Source organism: Bombus huntii, chromosome 8, assembly GCF_024542735.1.
Source record: "Bombus huntii isolate Logan2020A chromosome 8, iyBomHunt1.1, whole genome shotgun sequence".
Classification (NCBI taxonomy): Eukaryota; Metazoa; Arthropoda; class Insecta; order Hymenoptera; family Apidae; genus Bombus; species Bombus huntii.
This window is the reverse complement of record NC_066245.1, coordinates 7,170,976-7,186,663: the sequence shown is the minus strand read 5'-3', so window position 1 is coordinate 7,186,663 and position 15,688 is coordinate 7,170,976. Positions and strand designations below refer to the sequence as shown.

The following is a 15,688-nucleotide window of genomic DNA, read 5'->3' as shown; positions in this document are numbered from 1 at the left end:
TCAAACGCGTTTCCAGGGGCGTCAAGCGCGGAGACGTACTTTTTAGCGTGTGACATCAGCAGATCTATTAGTCACGGGCCTGACGATGAGTTCTGTCGGTTGACGGCAGACGCGTGCGGCAATTACGTCGAATCTGGAAAGGAAGCGACGTCTCTACGTAAGGGCAAACAATGCCAGGCTAACGTTACCAGTGTTGGAAGCCTTTCATTAGAGTTTAACGAGAAAAGTCGAGCGAGCCGACTCGTCACGCGCAGAACTTAACCGAATCGTCTTTCGTCGAAGCGTCGAAATAAATAACATCCAAGGAAAATAACGACCGGCAAAGAAGAACGAACAAATTACGAAACTTGCTGTAATTAACTCGAGAAGATAGCGGAGAGCCTTCGATATTAATTAAAATACTGTTCTGTTCTATCTAAATCGATTTAATCACAGAAACGTCATTCGATCCCATTAATGACAGCCAAAGAAATAGCAGTCGTAGGCGTGTCCTGAGCTAAGATCGTTGGAACGAGGTAAATCCGACTTAACGTGTACAATAGTCTCTTTTTGGAGGGGAAAAAGGGCGAGTTCGTTTTGCTGTCCTGCCTCCAATCGGGAAAGTAAAGCAATCCGGTAACGAGAATCTCGTGAATATTTCATTCGAGCCGCTTTTAAAGAAGAAGCAGAAGCACGTCGTTCGAACGTCGAATTTACGCAATAAACCACGCCTCGCGTTTGCGTCTCTTAAGCTGGAAAGTTCGATCGGCATCCTCGATTCATAAGGACGACAACGACAGCGTGAATGGAATAACGAATTCAACGATGACCAATCTCAGAAGTCGAAGGCTCGATGACGCTATGGGTTAATGTACACGTATTTGCGACTCGTGCAACTCGACAACCAGACACGCTTCAACAAGATTGTAGAAATCGCTATGGCAAATTAGGCGATATAGAAACGTATAAAACTTTATCGAGCATTCGACTCTTCATTTTTACTACCAAACGATTAAAACGTTGCAGAATCGTTTTAAACTTTCCTTCGATGTTACTACTATCCCATTATTTTAATTTATCCAACCTAATGAAGCAACTCGATATCGACGAACTTTATCTATACCAGTAGATAGAGGAAATTCTAGCAAATCGATACCAATGTAAATTATTTTAAATTAATGTAAAACACGCCAACGTTCTGCATTAAATTAGACCAAATACAGATCGTCCAAGGTCCCAGAATATCCACAATTCCTATCTCGAATGCCACTAATCTCGAACAAGTCGTCCAATAATCCCCTTTGGAAGCGTTCGATAATCGAGCAATAACGTTGCTGGGTCTCTGACAGAGCGATGGGCGCGCCGCTTCCTCCGTTTATATTTAAATGATCATCGGTTACCGCTTCGCAGGAAGCAACTTCTAAATGTACCTTCACGAAAGTGCACCTTCCTGTACGGTCGATGCCTTCCATTTTCCTGCACAGGCAGATCATGCGGTCCCAGGTTCTCCCTTGACAACGAACTCACTAGGATCCCCCTGAGAGTCGCAAGGGTACTGCTCGGAATCTCTCTGTTCATGTCGTCAGCTCCCATATCATCGACGTTTCATTAACACTGACATGTCGTCGCTAATATTCGTTGATCCTCGTACGAATTATTTAAAAAGAAATAACAACACCAATTCCTCGAATATTCCGTGTCGATGGATTAAATTTCGCGCGCTTGGAGATGCTTAGTGCGCTTCGACGAAGCGAAGCGACCCGATCTCCTCCGATCAAACGATCGATACTTTAATGTCACCGCGTGTGGACCACGCTCTACGTTGTTGATGATTCTATTTATTTCCAGATGAAACGGAAAGTCAACGTAAATAAACAGAAGTGTGGGAAGGAAGAGTCACACGATCGTTAACAGTGAGTCGTCGAGCGAGAACGCGATCGTCACGTAACAGAGCCGCCTCTTTTCGCCGTGATGCCCGTAACTGGCTTCTTCATAGGCCATCGCCGACGACCAACAGCAGCGACGGCACGTTACGTCACCATGTAAATTTAATCGGCTGTTTAGCGGCTGATGGCTCGCGCTAAAGGTCGCGTGCGGGCGTAGGTTCGCGGTGCTGCATACGAGGCTCGACGCACGCTATCGATCCGGCTGTCCACGGCCTGTGTCCCCTCGGAAAACCGACACCATCATCGTCACGATTAGAAAGTACCTTTCTCCTAGATCGATTTAGAAACTTCGCACTTTTCACCCGGGAAAACATCGACGAGCGCCGCGACTCGTCGCAACCAACCACTTTGCTGTGTTCCTTCGAGCCACGTAATACACGTGTTCACGTATATACACTAAAAACAGTAGGTAACCACGTGATTGTGATTCGTGAAACGATTTCAAATTTCCCGATACCAGTGATACACGTAAGAATCGTTTCCACTTTTATATGTAACTATATATAGATATATGCACTTGTGTACCGTATCATACGGTACCACTTTGTATTCGATCACAAAGGCTTAAACGAACGGCAGAAGAGTTTTGTGGTATCGATCGAGAATCGTAGGCGAGAGAGTGTCGATTTTCAAATGGAATCACGATCGCGGTAACAAGACGTCCCTGTGGAACATGCTCGACCGTGTGACTGACTTGCTCGAGAAGCCACAGGTCCCTCCTTACTCGTCGCAAGTCTTTCTTGCTCCTTCTACGAGTCTCTCCCACCTCTCTGTGTCGGTCTGATTCGACGACGGACAGTTGTGAGCTCTGCGTGCACCTTGGACAGCGTGCCGACTGTCTGTTTCAAAGGAGTGGGAATCGATGTTTCCATTTTCTCGTACACCACGCTCGAACAGCACATACGATGTATGTATGAACAATTACGAGCCGTGGTTGTATAACCACTCGGTTTCTTTAAATAGATTACTTCTGTTTACACGTTGTTATCCACCAGGCGCCATTGTTGAAAGACAGTATTAGGAGAAACAATATTACGCTTTCTGCGTCGTTCTTTGTCCTAAGTAACTTTTAGTTACGCTGGTAGACAGCCAGTTTAGCGGTGGAATTAGAGTTAGAAATTCTGGAAGGAGAAATTGCTCGGTGAGTGCCAAGTGCCCTAGGTTCGAGTTCCGATCCAGTAAACATGGTCGTTCGTTTTTTGCCAACGCTGTCTTCGTTACCTCGTTTCTGCTGTTATCGATTATTTTGTTGCATTTCAAGTGTTCCGAATGCCACTTAACGGTTTATAGTTTCAGACGCTCGACATATTATGGATAGATAACGAGGCAAGATACTTGGCGATTCGTATTTCATCATTCTTGACTAGATATCTCGTATTTATCACACGCATAGAGAGAGATTATAAATCAATAATGAGCGATAACAGTCGGTAATAAATTAACTTGTTCTTCGAGAAGACGAATTAACACGTTGTCTGAATTTCTAATCGCTTGGATATAGCAGTTTCTTTATCTAATAATCAGTCGTAATATTTCTGTTGGGAATAAATCATGTCATACTTGTATTTGCGAAGATTAAGATCGATCTGAAGTTTCTATAGACACAAGTAAAGAAATAGAGCTCAAATGAGGCTGCGTTTTATCTATCAAAAATTCTAACAAGTATTCTACTTCGGATATTTTATACGCTTTTGTTTGTTACATACATTCTGTGCATTTTTATATCTCTAAGTTTTCATACAAGTGCGGAAAAGTCAGCAATCCGGCGATCAGAAATTCCTAGCAAAAAAATCAAACGTCTTACTTTCGCTACGTCATTTACTGGGATCAGTAGAATTGCTTCCGTTACTGGTCAGCCATGTTCGCGGCGCAAGTAACATTGAAATACGTCGACGTGGCATTCTCGCATTAAAAATAGACGAAACGCGGCGCGTCAATGAATATTCCATCGATCCACGTCGATCACGGGGCTCATTATTCACGGCTAACCTCGCGACTAGATAAAAAGAGATGACGTGGACGAGCCTCGCCACGATATTCAAATTGCTGCGACGTTTCTCAAGCATTCTGGCGTTTCTTGATTACGCCACGTTTGTCATTTCCGAGATAAGAATAACGAGACGTTTGGCTTCCAAGACATTTTCGTGTCCTGAACACGGAACAAAAGGAAGACGATCAGGTATCGGCTAACGTTTTCCTTTTCGTTGCAAATGACAGTCTTAACGCTAGAACTAACGACGAGTATGAAACTTATATTGGAGAAATAAACATGAAAATTATTTGGAATAAAACGCGTAATGCAATAAAAAAATTATACAAGGTTCGTTCAGATTTTTAAAAATACACTATTGCAAATCTACGATTTTCATGAAAAGTTGCAAATTGGACCTTTTGCCTATTTCGATAGCTTTCTTCCTGGCGATTAAGATTTATACAAACTTTCAGACTGAATTTCCCAATTTTTCATCGCATATGTTACGTGTAAAGAGTTTCTTAAGGGAAACAGCATTCTGCTATGTTCGCCAGTGCTACACCAGTATCATTTTATTACACATTGTAAATTTATAAAATTTCTATGAAAGATCACGAACTGGTGGTCATTTCGTCCACTCCGATAGTTCCAATGTTAAAAATGTGGTTGTTTTTCTTCTGCTTCAGAAGTTACCTATTCATTCGCGATACTGAAAGCATCGTCGATTTTCTAGAAGTAAATGGTTGGTTCACTCTCGGTGAATCCTTTGAACCCGCTGTATCTCTTCGCTTGGTTAAACACCACGTTGATCGAAAGTCGTAAAGAAGCTTGTAAACTGTTGGGGAAAAGTGTAACGCTCGATTTAAGAGACTTCGGTGAATGCAAGACTGTTTAATAGGAATAGATAGAATATCTATGGTGCATATCTGTGGTGCACGGATAATTTGCAACGAGAAATCGACGCCGTAGCGATCGTTAATTTGGTTTGGTAATCGCTACGTTCCGAAGAAGCGACTTACGAGCTTCTCAGGTATAAATTAACGTTGAGAGGATAGGTCAGATGGGATCGAAGTCTTTAACGATGACAGTGGATTCCTTACTTAATAAAAAATGAAAGAAGGAACTTTCTAGCGTTTATACCTTCCGCACGTAATAATTTTTTTACTTGAAGATTCTCCGTTTCTCGACGTGCCGTTTCCGTCACAAATAAACGATACCATATTGACGCGTGTGAGGAAGTCTAACTGAATTTGATACAACTGTTTCAATTATTAGTCCCGTAGCTATAAAAATACCTGCATAAAGAAATGGCCTGGTTACCGAATCGATACATTGTCGTTTCAATAACAATATTCGTTAACACCTCGCTGATAACTATTGACAACCCAAAGAGATTCTTTCAATATAAACCCCAGTTCAATGCAAACGAGGAGAAAGCTTCCATCGAAAGCCGTGCTAACTACTATGTGCAACGAGTCCTATAACGTTTACAATGTTTATTCATTCTTCCATGCCGCCTCAACAACGCCTCTTCCCTGTCACGCTAAATCTCCATCTTCTGCTAACCTTCTTGACCCAATGCACTCCAACAAAATAAGCGAAAAATAAACTAAACCCTGCTCTATAATTACTCACGATCACTGACATTTCCATCGTGCAGTATCGCGATTAACAGGCAATTAAGCGCGTTTTCATAAAGCATAGCCTCCGCGTCCCGTCACAATGGACGGGTCCTAGGATCGCACTGTAACATCCAACTAGTTATCTCTCGATAATTTCGTCCCACACAAGCAACGCATCGGTCCGTGAATACCGTAAATCATCCGTAATGCGCGAATCGCCCATAACCAAGTCCAATTGCTCTCGGCTCATCGATGAGCCCGCAAACGAGAACGGAAGCGGCAACACATTTTTTCCCCCCCCCTGTAGAATGGCCTTTTCCCCTCCTTCACCCCGTTGGTAGGGTAGAAATGCAATTTATAAAGCCGAGAATCATGGTGAACGTCCGGCACGGTGGTTTCACGAACATCGATTATTCTATTATATATCTTCTAACCCCGAGAAATTTGCCAAGCAATTTCCGGGCTAATTATTTTCCCCGCTGAGAAGATCACCGAGTGATAATCTCCGCCAAACGGAATCGCCATGACGAGGGTTTCTTCGACGAATTATCGCGAGGCGTGAGCGTCGATGCGTGGAAATCTGAAATCATCCATGAACTAGGGACCAACTGTAAATAACTGACTCGGAGAATCTGGTTCACGGCTCCGAGTCTGGTTCCATAGTGGTCCGCGATGCTGCGTCGAAGATGTGTTTTCGTGAGGATCATGCGTCACGCAAAGCAAACGTCACGCGTTGCGAACGCGGTAATTAACTTTACGATCGTGTGGTATAGGGTATGGTATATTGTAACACTTTTAAGAATAATGATAGGAATAATGATTCTTGGTGCTGTTAATTTTTTCTGTCTTTCTTCTATAATTATACTTTTTATTTTGGTACATGGTTATTTAGCGTTATGCAGTTAGTTATGTTTAATTCTAGCTCGAGCAAAACTTCGACAAAAAGCTTGAAGAAAAAGCATATGAGTAGTACTATTATTATAATGTCTACATGTTTATATTTTTTGCCATTATTAATAGTGGATTGGAAAAAGCGACTGGTAAATTTCAATAATTTAATGCTATTTCATCCAACTATCGTATGACTCTAAATGATGTACCATAAAAAAATCACATTTGTATTTTTCATTACATTTCACTATAAAGAAGAACAAAATGTCCAGTTATTTTGTACACAGATGAAGAAAACAAATTTGATGATATACTAAAAAATTATACCGCCGCCTAGTCGTTGCATTAAGGACAATTATGTCTTTCCATCTCGAGTCGTGATTTTGTGCTTCGTCATGATTTAGATCAAAATCAGAGGTGAAAAACAATCGGCTAGGAGCTTGCACACACAATGAAACGGGTCTTCTCCAGAAACTTTAGCAACGAGTCTCTCCTTCTTCGATGTTAATGACCATGAAAGTCATGACGGGGAACGTGAAAAAAAGTGGTATCGCCTGGAATGGAAGAACTCGGGGAAAATGCAGTCGCGCTCGCGAGCATCCATACAGGGGCGAGAAGCTAAGAAACTCGGCAACGAACTCTTTGAGGATTGAAAAGGCAATGCTTCGAGAAGCTGACCTCGTTTTTCATTCAGCCGGCAAAACCTGCGGGCGATTTTCCGGTGACGTAGAAATCTTTGCCGAATGGTTTGCCGAGAGCGTCCTGGAAAGCAAGGAAGGAAAACACACGGAGGAAATCGAGCACGGAACAGACGACACGTTTTTTATCAGACTTTCTACCAGATGAGACGGAAAAGAAATAACGAACGCGGATACCACCCACTATATTTTAGAAACAATGATATTTGATGATATTTGAAGGTTTCAACAGGAAAACGGTGACAATCCATTTCAAATCGAAACTGCAATTTTAAAGGTTTCAAAAAATCGCTTATAATTATTCGAACGACACACTTTCTTTTACTTTAGCTTATTTTTCAATAACAGTCAATATTTTACTTCGTTAAAAGTACCTGCATGTTTCTAGTAATTACAAACACAAAAAATATGACACTCATTTCAAAAGGTTTTAGTTCCAGTATTAAATGTTCCTTTTTTTTTCTTTTTTCTTCTTCTGATTTTCAATAATTCTCTCTTCACCAATAAATCTCAGTTACCATTTAATATCATGTTTCCTCATATCTTGGTATCTCCGGATTAAGTTCAATTACATCTGGGTCACTATTTAATCTATGAACTACATTTCCCGCATACAATAAAACCTTTATCACATGTTGCGCTACAACTCGGGTTTCTCGTGCGAAAGAAAAACAATTAAAGTATTCCGAGGGAAAACAGTCGTAATCCTTCTGAAATAAAAATTGAGATTTTATTATATCGTATATTAGAAGTAGGGAAAGCTATTAGACTGTAATGTAATAAAAAACCGATCAATGTCATATCTTTCCAATAATGGAGCATTTATGAACAGTCATGGAAAGTTTATGATCAGTTAATATTCTTAAAACGATTATAAATTCTCATTCTAGAAAGCATAAATCACAACCTGCCAATGCAAATTCTACGATCCTCAAACAACTGAACTAATCAAGACCGTGCATATTATAACTTTCTCTTAAGATAAAAACAATAATCGCAGAACATTAAATCTCGTACCTCTTAAAATTTAAATATTGATGAAGCGGCATTTATATTGTAAGAAAGGAACATATTAAACCTTGAATTTTGTACAACGAGAAGAAGTTCACGAAACCCCAAATACTAAAAAATTTTACTTTTTACGACACTCTACTTAATCGTTATTCTCACGAACTCTTCAATTATCAGAAATATAATCTTTGGTGAAGTGCTCCGGTGTGAAATCATGCCACTTACATCAGACGATTTTATGTGGCATCGTTGCGAACTGAACGTCTCCGTTTCGCTCCGTTACAGTAATCTGTCTCGACTGAACACGGCTACATACTGCTCGTATGGAAACTGGTTGGTTGATGGAGGTAGCCGATGATTTTGCGATGATATCGCGTGATTACGCAACCGATTTTTCTCGAAACGAAACATATCTGTTCGCATCGCGGCGGCGTTTTCTACGCCTCGAACTGGTCGCCAGGCCCCCATATTCCTGACGACGATTTCTTGTGGCCGGTTGGCCTTGCAATGCCACGTGCAATGCAAAGCGTCTCTGGCATTAGAACTGTGCCCACCTGCGTGCACCGCCGATGGCATCCGGCCTTTGTGGCCGACTATCCACGCGGTCGAGAAAACGTTCAGTCGGCGTTCCTTTTATCCTCGACCTCTCAGCATCGGATTATTATCGATTTCTGATTAATTCTTGTCGATTGGAACCGGTTTCATCAAGAAAAAATTCTTTCTTCGCAAATACGCTATATAGAGTCACTGGATTAGGCAACAATAATCGTGCACTCTCATAAGTAGATAAACATACGTTATTTCCTTATTGCTACGACGCCTTTCAATAATTCTGTGTAGTCCGTGATTATATCATAACTCTCGAACAACCGTTTAATGACTCATACCTCACTCTTTCTATTCCAATCATAATGTATGTACACTTAAAGATTTCACAAGCAGAATACATTCTTGCTGCGTGTCATTGTATAGTCAATTGGCAGCTTGTTACTATGCATCCTAATATCCTATTCTTGGAACCGATTTCTACTTGCAAAAATCTCTTAACATGCTCGTCGTCCAACTACATCTATCGCTAGACTGCAAATGTCTAGGCAACATCATATTCTTATGAATGTGAAGTAAAAAAAAATTAACTTTAAATATACTCGTTCTACGAAGTAGATATTATAACTAACTTTTACTATATCCGTATATTTTTACACTTTTCAATCTCCCACGAATACATAAACGTTTACGGTCTACTTAACACATCTGAACATCACGGGAAAAGACATAATAAGTAGACATATTATTGGAAACAGATTTAGAAACTCCGAGATTATTGGACAATTTAAAATTCTCCGTGAGTAAAAGACAGTGGATACCCGTAACTTAATACGTTTAAGTCACGAAGATGGAATACATTATCTAGTTTCTACGTCTGTTTAGATGAAAACGAAAAAAGGAGCGTATGAATAACGCGAAGAGATCGACTAACTAAAACAAATCGTTCTCACTGATCGATGACCGGCATACTTCGTCTACTTTTATTTATCTCGTGAAATTCGTCTCGTGAGAGATGCTAATGGTCCTGTGGAAATTCTCTGGAACCGTGACAAAAGGCCATCAAGGTAATTACCGGGGAAGCCGACGAAAAATAGGAGGACGCCACTGGGGCCGTTTTAAGTGTGAACTTCGCGAGATCTATCGGCAAGTTCGTAAAAGAGCCATTAGGAAGTTTCAACCCGGAGGCTGCCTACCAACTTCCCCGCATCCTTAATCGCCGTTTTCACGGATCGCCGATATTACGCCATTTAAAATTCTAATCCGCGACTGTTTTCGTTCTGTTGTTGTTGCGAGACGATCGCGTGCAAATGGCCCCCCGCCCTAAGATTCGCAAGAATGCGAATCGAGACGAATATCTTGAAAGAGAACGGTTTAGTTGGCCTTCGTTGTTCCAGAAAGGCTTTCGTACTTAGGTTGTTCGCCATAACAATTTCATTTCACGTGGTAAGTTCCCGTAGGTATGCTTTTAGTAACGGCAACGTAAAATGGAAAGTTACGAGAGTTAAGAATTCCGTGATTACGAGATTGAATGAGTTCCTAATTTCTTCATAAAGCTTCTAAATGGTATACCTTGATGCTAAAAATATTGCCATAACTATATGCTATTGGTTTGTTACGAAACTTCGTAGATTCGTCAGCTGTTTCTAAAAACTTTGTGTCTTTCGATTCATCTAAAAGATCTTCTGCCCAACTAACAAGAAGATGGCAACAACTGCGAAATCTCGAACGAGTTGGCTGTATGTGAATTCGATGTTTCAGATCGATGGTAAACCAGTCGCAAAAAGATGTGCGTGCATGGCCCTTTGTTTTCGAGAAACTAATCGAGAAATTATGTTCTTGGTATGTATAATATACAGGAGTACTATGATAAATAAAAATAATCTGAGATTTACCAAAAAAAAAAAAAAAATTGTAAAAATTTAATATTAGCAGCAACAGAACATTAATATTATAAAAGAATTTACAAAATAAGATATAAAAGAAACTTATTAGTTTCTCGAATACAAAAGGCCGTGCACTCAAATCCTCTTGGGATTGTTTTATCATAAACCGAAAGCATCGAATGCACACACAGCCAACTCGTTCGAGATGTCGCAGTTCTTGCCATCTCCTTATAAGGATATTAAAATATTCCCTTCCAGTTGCCAAGTAATATTAAAACTGGAAAATCAATAAAAATGGACTCAGCGTGTTTTGAACAATGGAGACGATACGATTGACGTTCATGTAACTATAAATATATCCAACGATCCTTTCTCTCCCTGTATCTCGCTACAAATTCGACCAACGACCGCAGACGCGTAAAACTCGTTGATTCACGTGAAAGTGCAATCAGCCCCAATTTGTCCGGGCGGATCGTTGCGTGGCGCATGGACGCCGTTAATTATTCCGCGCGTGCCAGTTACAAATGCATGAAACGTAGGGAACGTTTCCCGACGCGGGGCTTGGCGCGGTTGAATTTCACCTTTCAAAGCAGCACTCGTTCGCATCGAAGGACGAAAATTGTCGATCCCGGTCTGTCGTTTGCGTAATCCTCGGCTTTTTTCGCGAGTCAGCCTCTTGTGCAACAGCCTATTAAAACCGAACTGCACGACGTCTATGGTGGCGTCGCGTTGTCGCGATAGTAACACGAGACTTCGGGTGCCGGCGCAGGTAGCATTTGGGTGAATCGATTCTCGAATTGCGTAGGCAATTGTACTCGAGTCCGTACGTAGAACGTCGCATCACGATCTTAGATAGTGATCGTATGAATAGAGCAGTCATTCTGATTAATGAGCAGCTGTCATTTGTAACTGCAATCGTCATATACAATAGTTGCTTTGATAGGCGAAGAATTAACATCGTTTCGATACAAGACCAGTTACAACGGAACGGTTCTTGCGATTAATTCGAATAGAAGCGATTCATTAATTCAAATGGACCAATACGATTGCAACGTCGATTCCTTTGAACTAGAGTGACTAATGCGCTTACCCGTGCATCGAGGATTGCGGAATTATCCTTTGATCGCGTATTTTTTTTCATTTTTGTGATTCTATAACGGTAGTCAATTTTTATATCAACCAGCCGACAAATAGAATTTCCCCGCATTTTACTCGGTTCAAAAGAGCTTTAGCTAGAACGCTTTAACTCTTGGTTAAGATTAATCTCTTCCTATTGTTGGTCCAGTAAAACCCGGTGAATTTTTAAACGCTGCACCAACGGCTCTCCGACGATCAAAAACCGTTCTTTTAATAAATATCCACGTGCAACACGGACAATTACTTTAGTTATTTACTTATTTAGTTATTACAGAATTAACATAGAAATAATATACTACAATAGTTAATTATTATAGAATTAGTTAATCCTCGGAATTATATATAAATAAATAAATTTAATATATATAAATCGAATAGAAAGATTCTATCAAATTAAAGGAACGGATAACAGTCGGTTATTTCGTATCAATAATATTTTATTCGATAAGAAAGCATCTCGATGTATCATTTTCAGTTATATATATTCGTATTCAATATTTTCTATTCATATTCGTACATCATTATCGCATTAAACAGGAAATTAATAAATATAAACCTGTAGAATAGTACAATGAACAGGAAAAAACGTAGAACAGAAGGAGTCTAGTTAGGAACGTACGATTATTCAACTACAGATAATTCGATAGATCTCTAACCCGTCACGCATCGAGCATGCGATCTCGAAACTGTCTGTTACCGCGTTTAGACGGCACTCCGGTGAAACGTTTTACATAACTGAAAGTCGAAGCGCCTTCCCGTCACTATCACCGATCAACAATTCTCTTTTACGGCTGTTGCGAGACGCTTCTTTTTGCTCTAGTTCTCTGCGCATCGATCTCCGTCATCATTTTACTTCCCAATATCGAAAAAAAAAAAAATCGTTCAGCACGTTGAGCATCTCGTGACGTCTATATGTTCGAACCTGAGTACCACGGAACGTTCCAATCTTTGTAGTAAAATTATTAATTGTGGAATAGTAACGTACCTCTCATTTTATAATATTATTTGTTTATTTGTTTATTATGATTGCATTGATTTTATTTGATGATTGAATTATGGTCAATGTATTAAGAAGATTCTCTTTACTTTCGTCCTTTATTGAATTAAGAATTTCCAACGATAATTTTCAGAAAAGAAAATCAAATAAAATAGCAGGCAAAGCATGGTACGTACATCGATCTACCTTATGTTGAATCTATAGAAAATAAAACGCAGATTTATGTCAAGTGATTTCCTCGACGATGTAGATTTTTATTAATATTCATGCAATACAAGGACTACCGAAAGGACCATCCTGTTTATAACCGAATTAGGTATTCTGTTTTCAATTTGTTCATTCCGCTTCTAGATAACGTTAAAAAGATTCTTCCATTCTGCTGATTGATCACAACGCGTTTCCGGTACAGGCAGCCCCCGCAGTATTATAATTCTCATTTAATCCTAATTTATTTCTAATTGTTGTAAATGTTGCTAAACAACCGCGTTGTAAATTACGAAAGCTGAAACCCACTTTGCATGTCCTCGAGTAGAAATTGAAAACGTAGAATCTCGACAACGAAAACAGCGTAGAACAAATGACGGTATCGCGAATGCAACATAGAGCATACAACGACCGCTGTAGAAACGTTTCACAAACCGCCGAATAATGCTACGAGAGCAGTTACACGCTGCTCATTATGTATAAACGTGACAGTAATGGCTCGTAAGAATTACTGGACCGGTATGCGAGCCTGGAAGCCTTTTGTTTGCCAAGAGACTTCTCTGCCGAACGGGCCATGCAGTCGTATGCGGATTCTCTGATTCTAACGTCAACGTGATTGTCATTTACATACCGTACGAGTCAAGCTGTAGTAAGTCAACGAAAATGACGACAGAAAAGTGCAAACTTGGCGAGATTCTCGATTAATCGCGTTCTACCATCGCAATTTCGCTGTCCTGGACTTTCATCGCTGAAGAAGTTTATTTAATAGTACGATATCTTTTTAATGGAATATATAAATATCGATACAGTAGCGGTAAAAGTCGAGGAACCAGTTCTGGAATCGGTGGAAAACGTGAATACAGCTCTCCAAATAAAGAATGTCGTCCTCACGAGTTCGGAACGCGACAAAGTGAAAACGACCCGTGCTGATCAGACGCGCGAGCTCGCTGCTCCAAGTAGAATGAGCACGGTCAGTAACTTCACGGCGAGATTCCAAGGAAAAAGTAAGTTTGTTTAAATTTTTGTATTTCAGCTTATGTATAATATAAATAGAAAAAGACTACATAGATAAATTAGCCAGATTATTCGTTCAAAAATTACAGTTTATTAAAATTTCTTTTAAGATTGCGTATTTTTCGCTAAATCTTTATTACGATGAAAGATAATTTGAAATGCTGAACTGTGATTAGTCAAAGTGTATGAAAACTATAAGAATAGACTACACATTCTGATCCATTTGCCCGAGCAGCGATGCATCAACGCAAGCGTGTCGCTGAAAAAAACATCGCGGATGAGAAGGAGTTTGCCAATTCGAAGGATATCGAGTTCGCAGCTGTCGGTTTCTCACGACTATGGCATAACGATCTTGCATCTCAGATACTCGAGTTCTCTGCAACTCTTGTCTGTACGCTAGTTAGTAGCCCGCGGTTCACACGAAAACATTCCACGTTTCTAATAACAATGACGAAAATTCACGTAACTAATTCAAGCGATCAGAAACAGACGATAGGAACAGAGAATCTCGATGAAAGTGAGGTTGAAGTTTCTGGGAAAAAACGCGTCTCGCATTTAAAACTCTTCTAACAGCCCAGAAATAACAAGAAACTGTAGTCTTTCATTCAAGAATCGTCGATTAAAACATTCGCCGATATTAAAACGCGACTATCAACGCATAGAATTCCATTTTTTATTTTTTCTCCATCAGAGATGCCTTTGCTTTATGTAGTAATGTTTGTTTCAATGCGCTATCTACAGTTTTGCCATTTTATCGAAATCTGCACACCCTTTCAAAATTCTGAACTTCAAAATAGGATAAAATCAAGTGCATAATAAAATCATTAAAAAATATCACTTATGATACAATAGGTTAATTAAAATTTGTGTAATTTAAAATTGACAATATACACCAAATACCGAAGTTTCGTTAAAAATAAGATGCGCCCTAAGGTTTGTAAACGGAAATGTTTAAAAAGCAAAATGCGATAGTTATAACAGCATTACATAAACAATTCGATTGACGCATGCAACATATGCGTCAGTAGTATGCGAATACGTTAGTCAGACACAAACGCCAGAAGAATAGTTTAGCTCGTCATGGAGCGCGATGATTGCATGTTAATCCACCAGACTATTTGTGTATATCGGAAGAATTGAACGCACGACTCTTTCGAAATAGATCTATCTCCAGCGGGGGCTGAATACCCGGAATCGGATTAAGTTAACGTTGAGTGACAATCTCGGGTAATAGCTGCGAAGGAAATTGAGTAACTATGCAAATTTCCGTTCTCCTTCTCCCTCTGCTTCTTTCCCTTCTCGTAGAAAAGCTTGCGCGGATTCCGTAGGTCAGTTAAATCGTAATAACCACGAACCAACAGGTCGAGCGGAAACTTGGTAAGGTCGCAATTAGATTTCTACTCGATCAACTCTGTAACAGCAGGAGGTCATAAGCTAGATTTTTTATATATATTATGCAATATAGCAGGGCAGAGAATATTGCGATAATAATCCTTTTATTACTCTGGAGTCGTAAGTATCACGAGAAATCACAAGCCATATCAGTAACATCAGTCATATCATTCAGTAAGTTTCTCGTGGCGCCAAATAGAGAAGCCCCATTTTTTTCGCTTATCATTTTGCAGTTTCAAGTTTTCATAATTTCTATCTGATTTACGTTTTTTCCCCCAAGTAAAAGCATATTGATCTCAAACGATCATAGGATACATTAATTTTAGTTGTCATCCATCAACAAAGCTAGATGATGTAGCACCCTGTTATTATTTTTAAAAAAACCAAGGGATC

The 15,688-nt window shown here is 39.9% G+C and overlaps 1 protein-coding gene and 1 long non-coding RNA gene across 18 annotated transcripts in view; both read right to left on the bottom strand.

Annotated features, from left to right (window-relative positions):
- Positions 1-15,688, bottom strand: part of LOC126868279 (MAP7 domain-containing protein 1) — a 207,000-nt gene that overhangs the window by 88,406 nt on the left and 102,906 nt on the right. For 2 of the 17 annotated variants that reach the window (XM_050623568.1, XM_050623570.1), the window contains exon 1: positions 1,410-2,619. The exons of 14 other annotated variants lie outside the window; for them this stretch is intronic. In XM_050623568.1, the coding sequence (XP_050479525.1) occupies positions 1,410-1,572 (163 nt within the window). In that variant the 5' untranslated portion in view covers positions 1,573-2,619. Of the gene's footprint in view, positions 1-1,409; positions 2,620-15,688 lie in introns of those variants that run through there. One more of the 17 variants, XM_050623578.1, reaches the window with a different exon arrangement.
- Positions 7,293-9,449, bottom strand: LOC126868310 (uncharacterized). Its single transcript, XR_007690573.1, has 2 exons — positions 8,126-9,449; positions 7,293-7,818 (listed from the first exon to the last, which is right to left on the bottom strand). It is a non-coding gene; the product is annotated as an uncharacterized LOC126868310 (long non-coding RNA).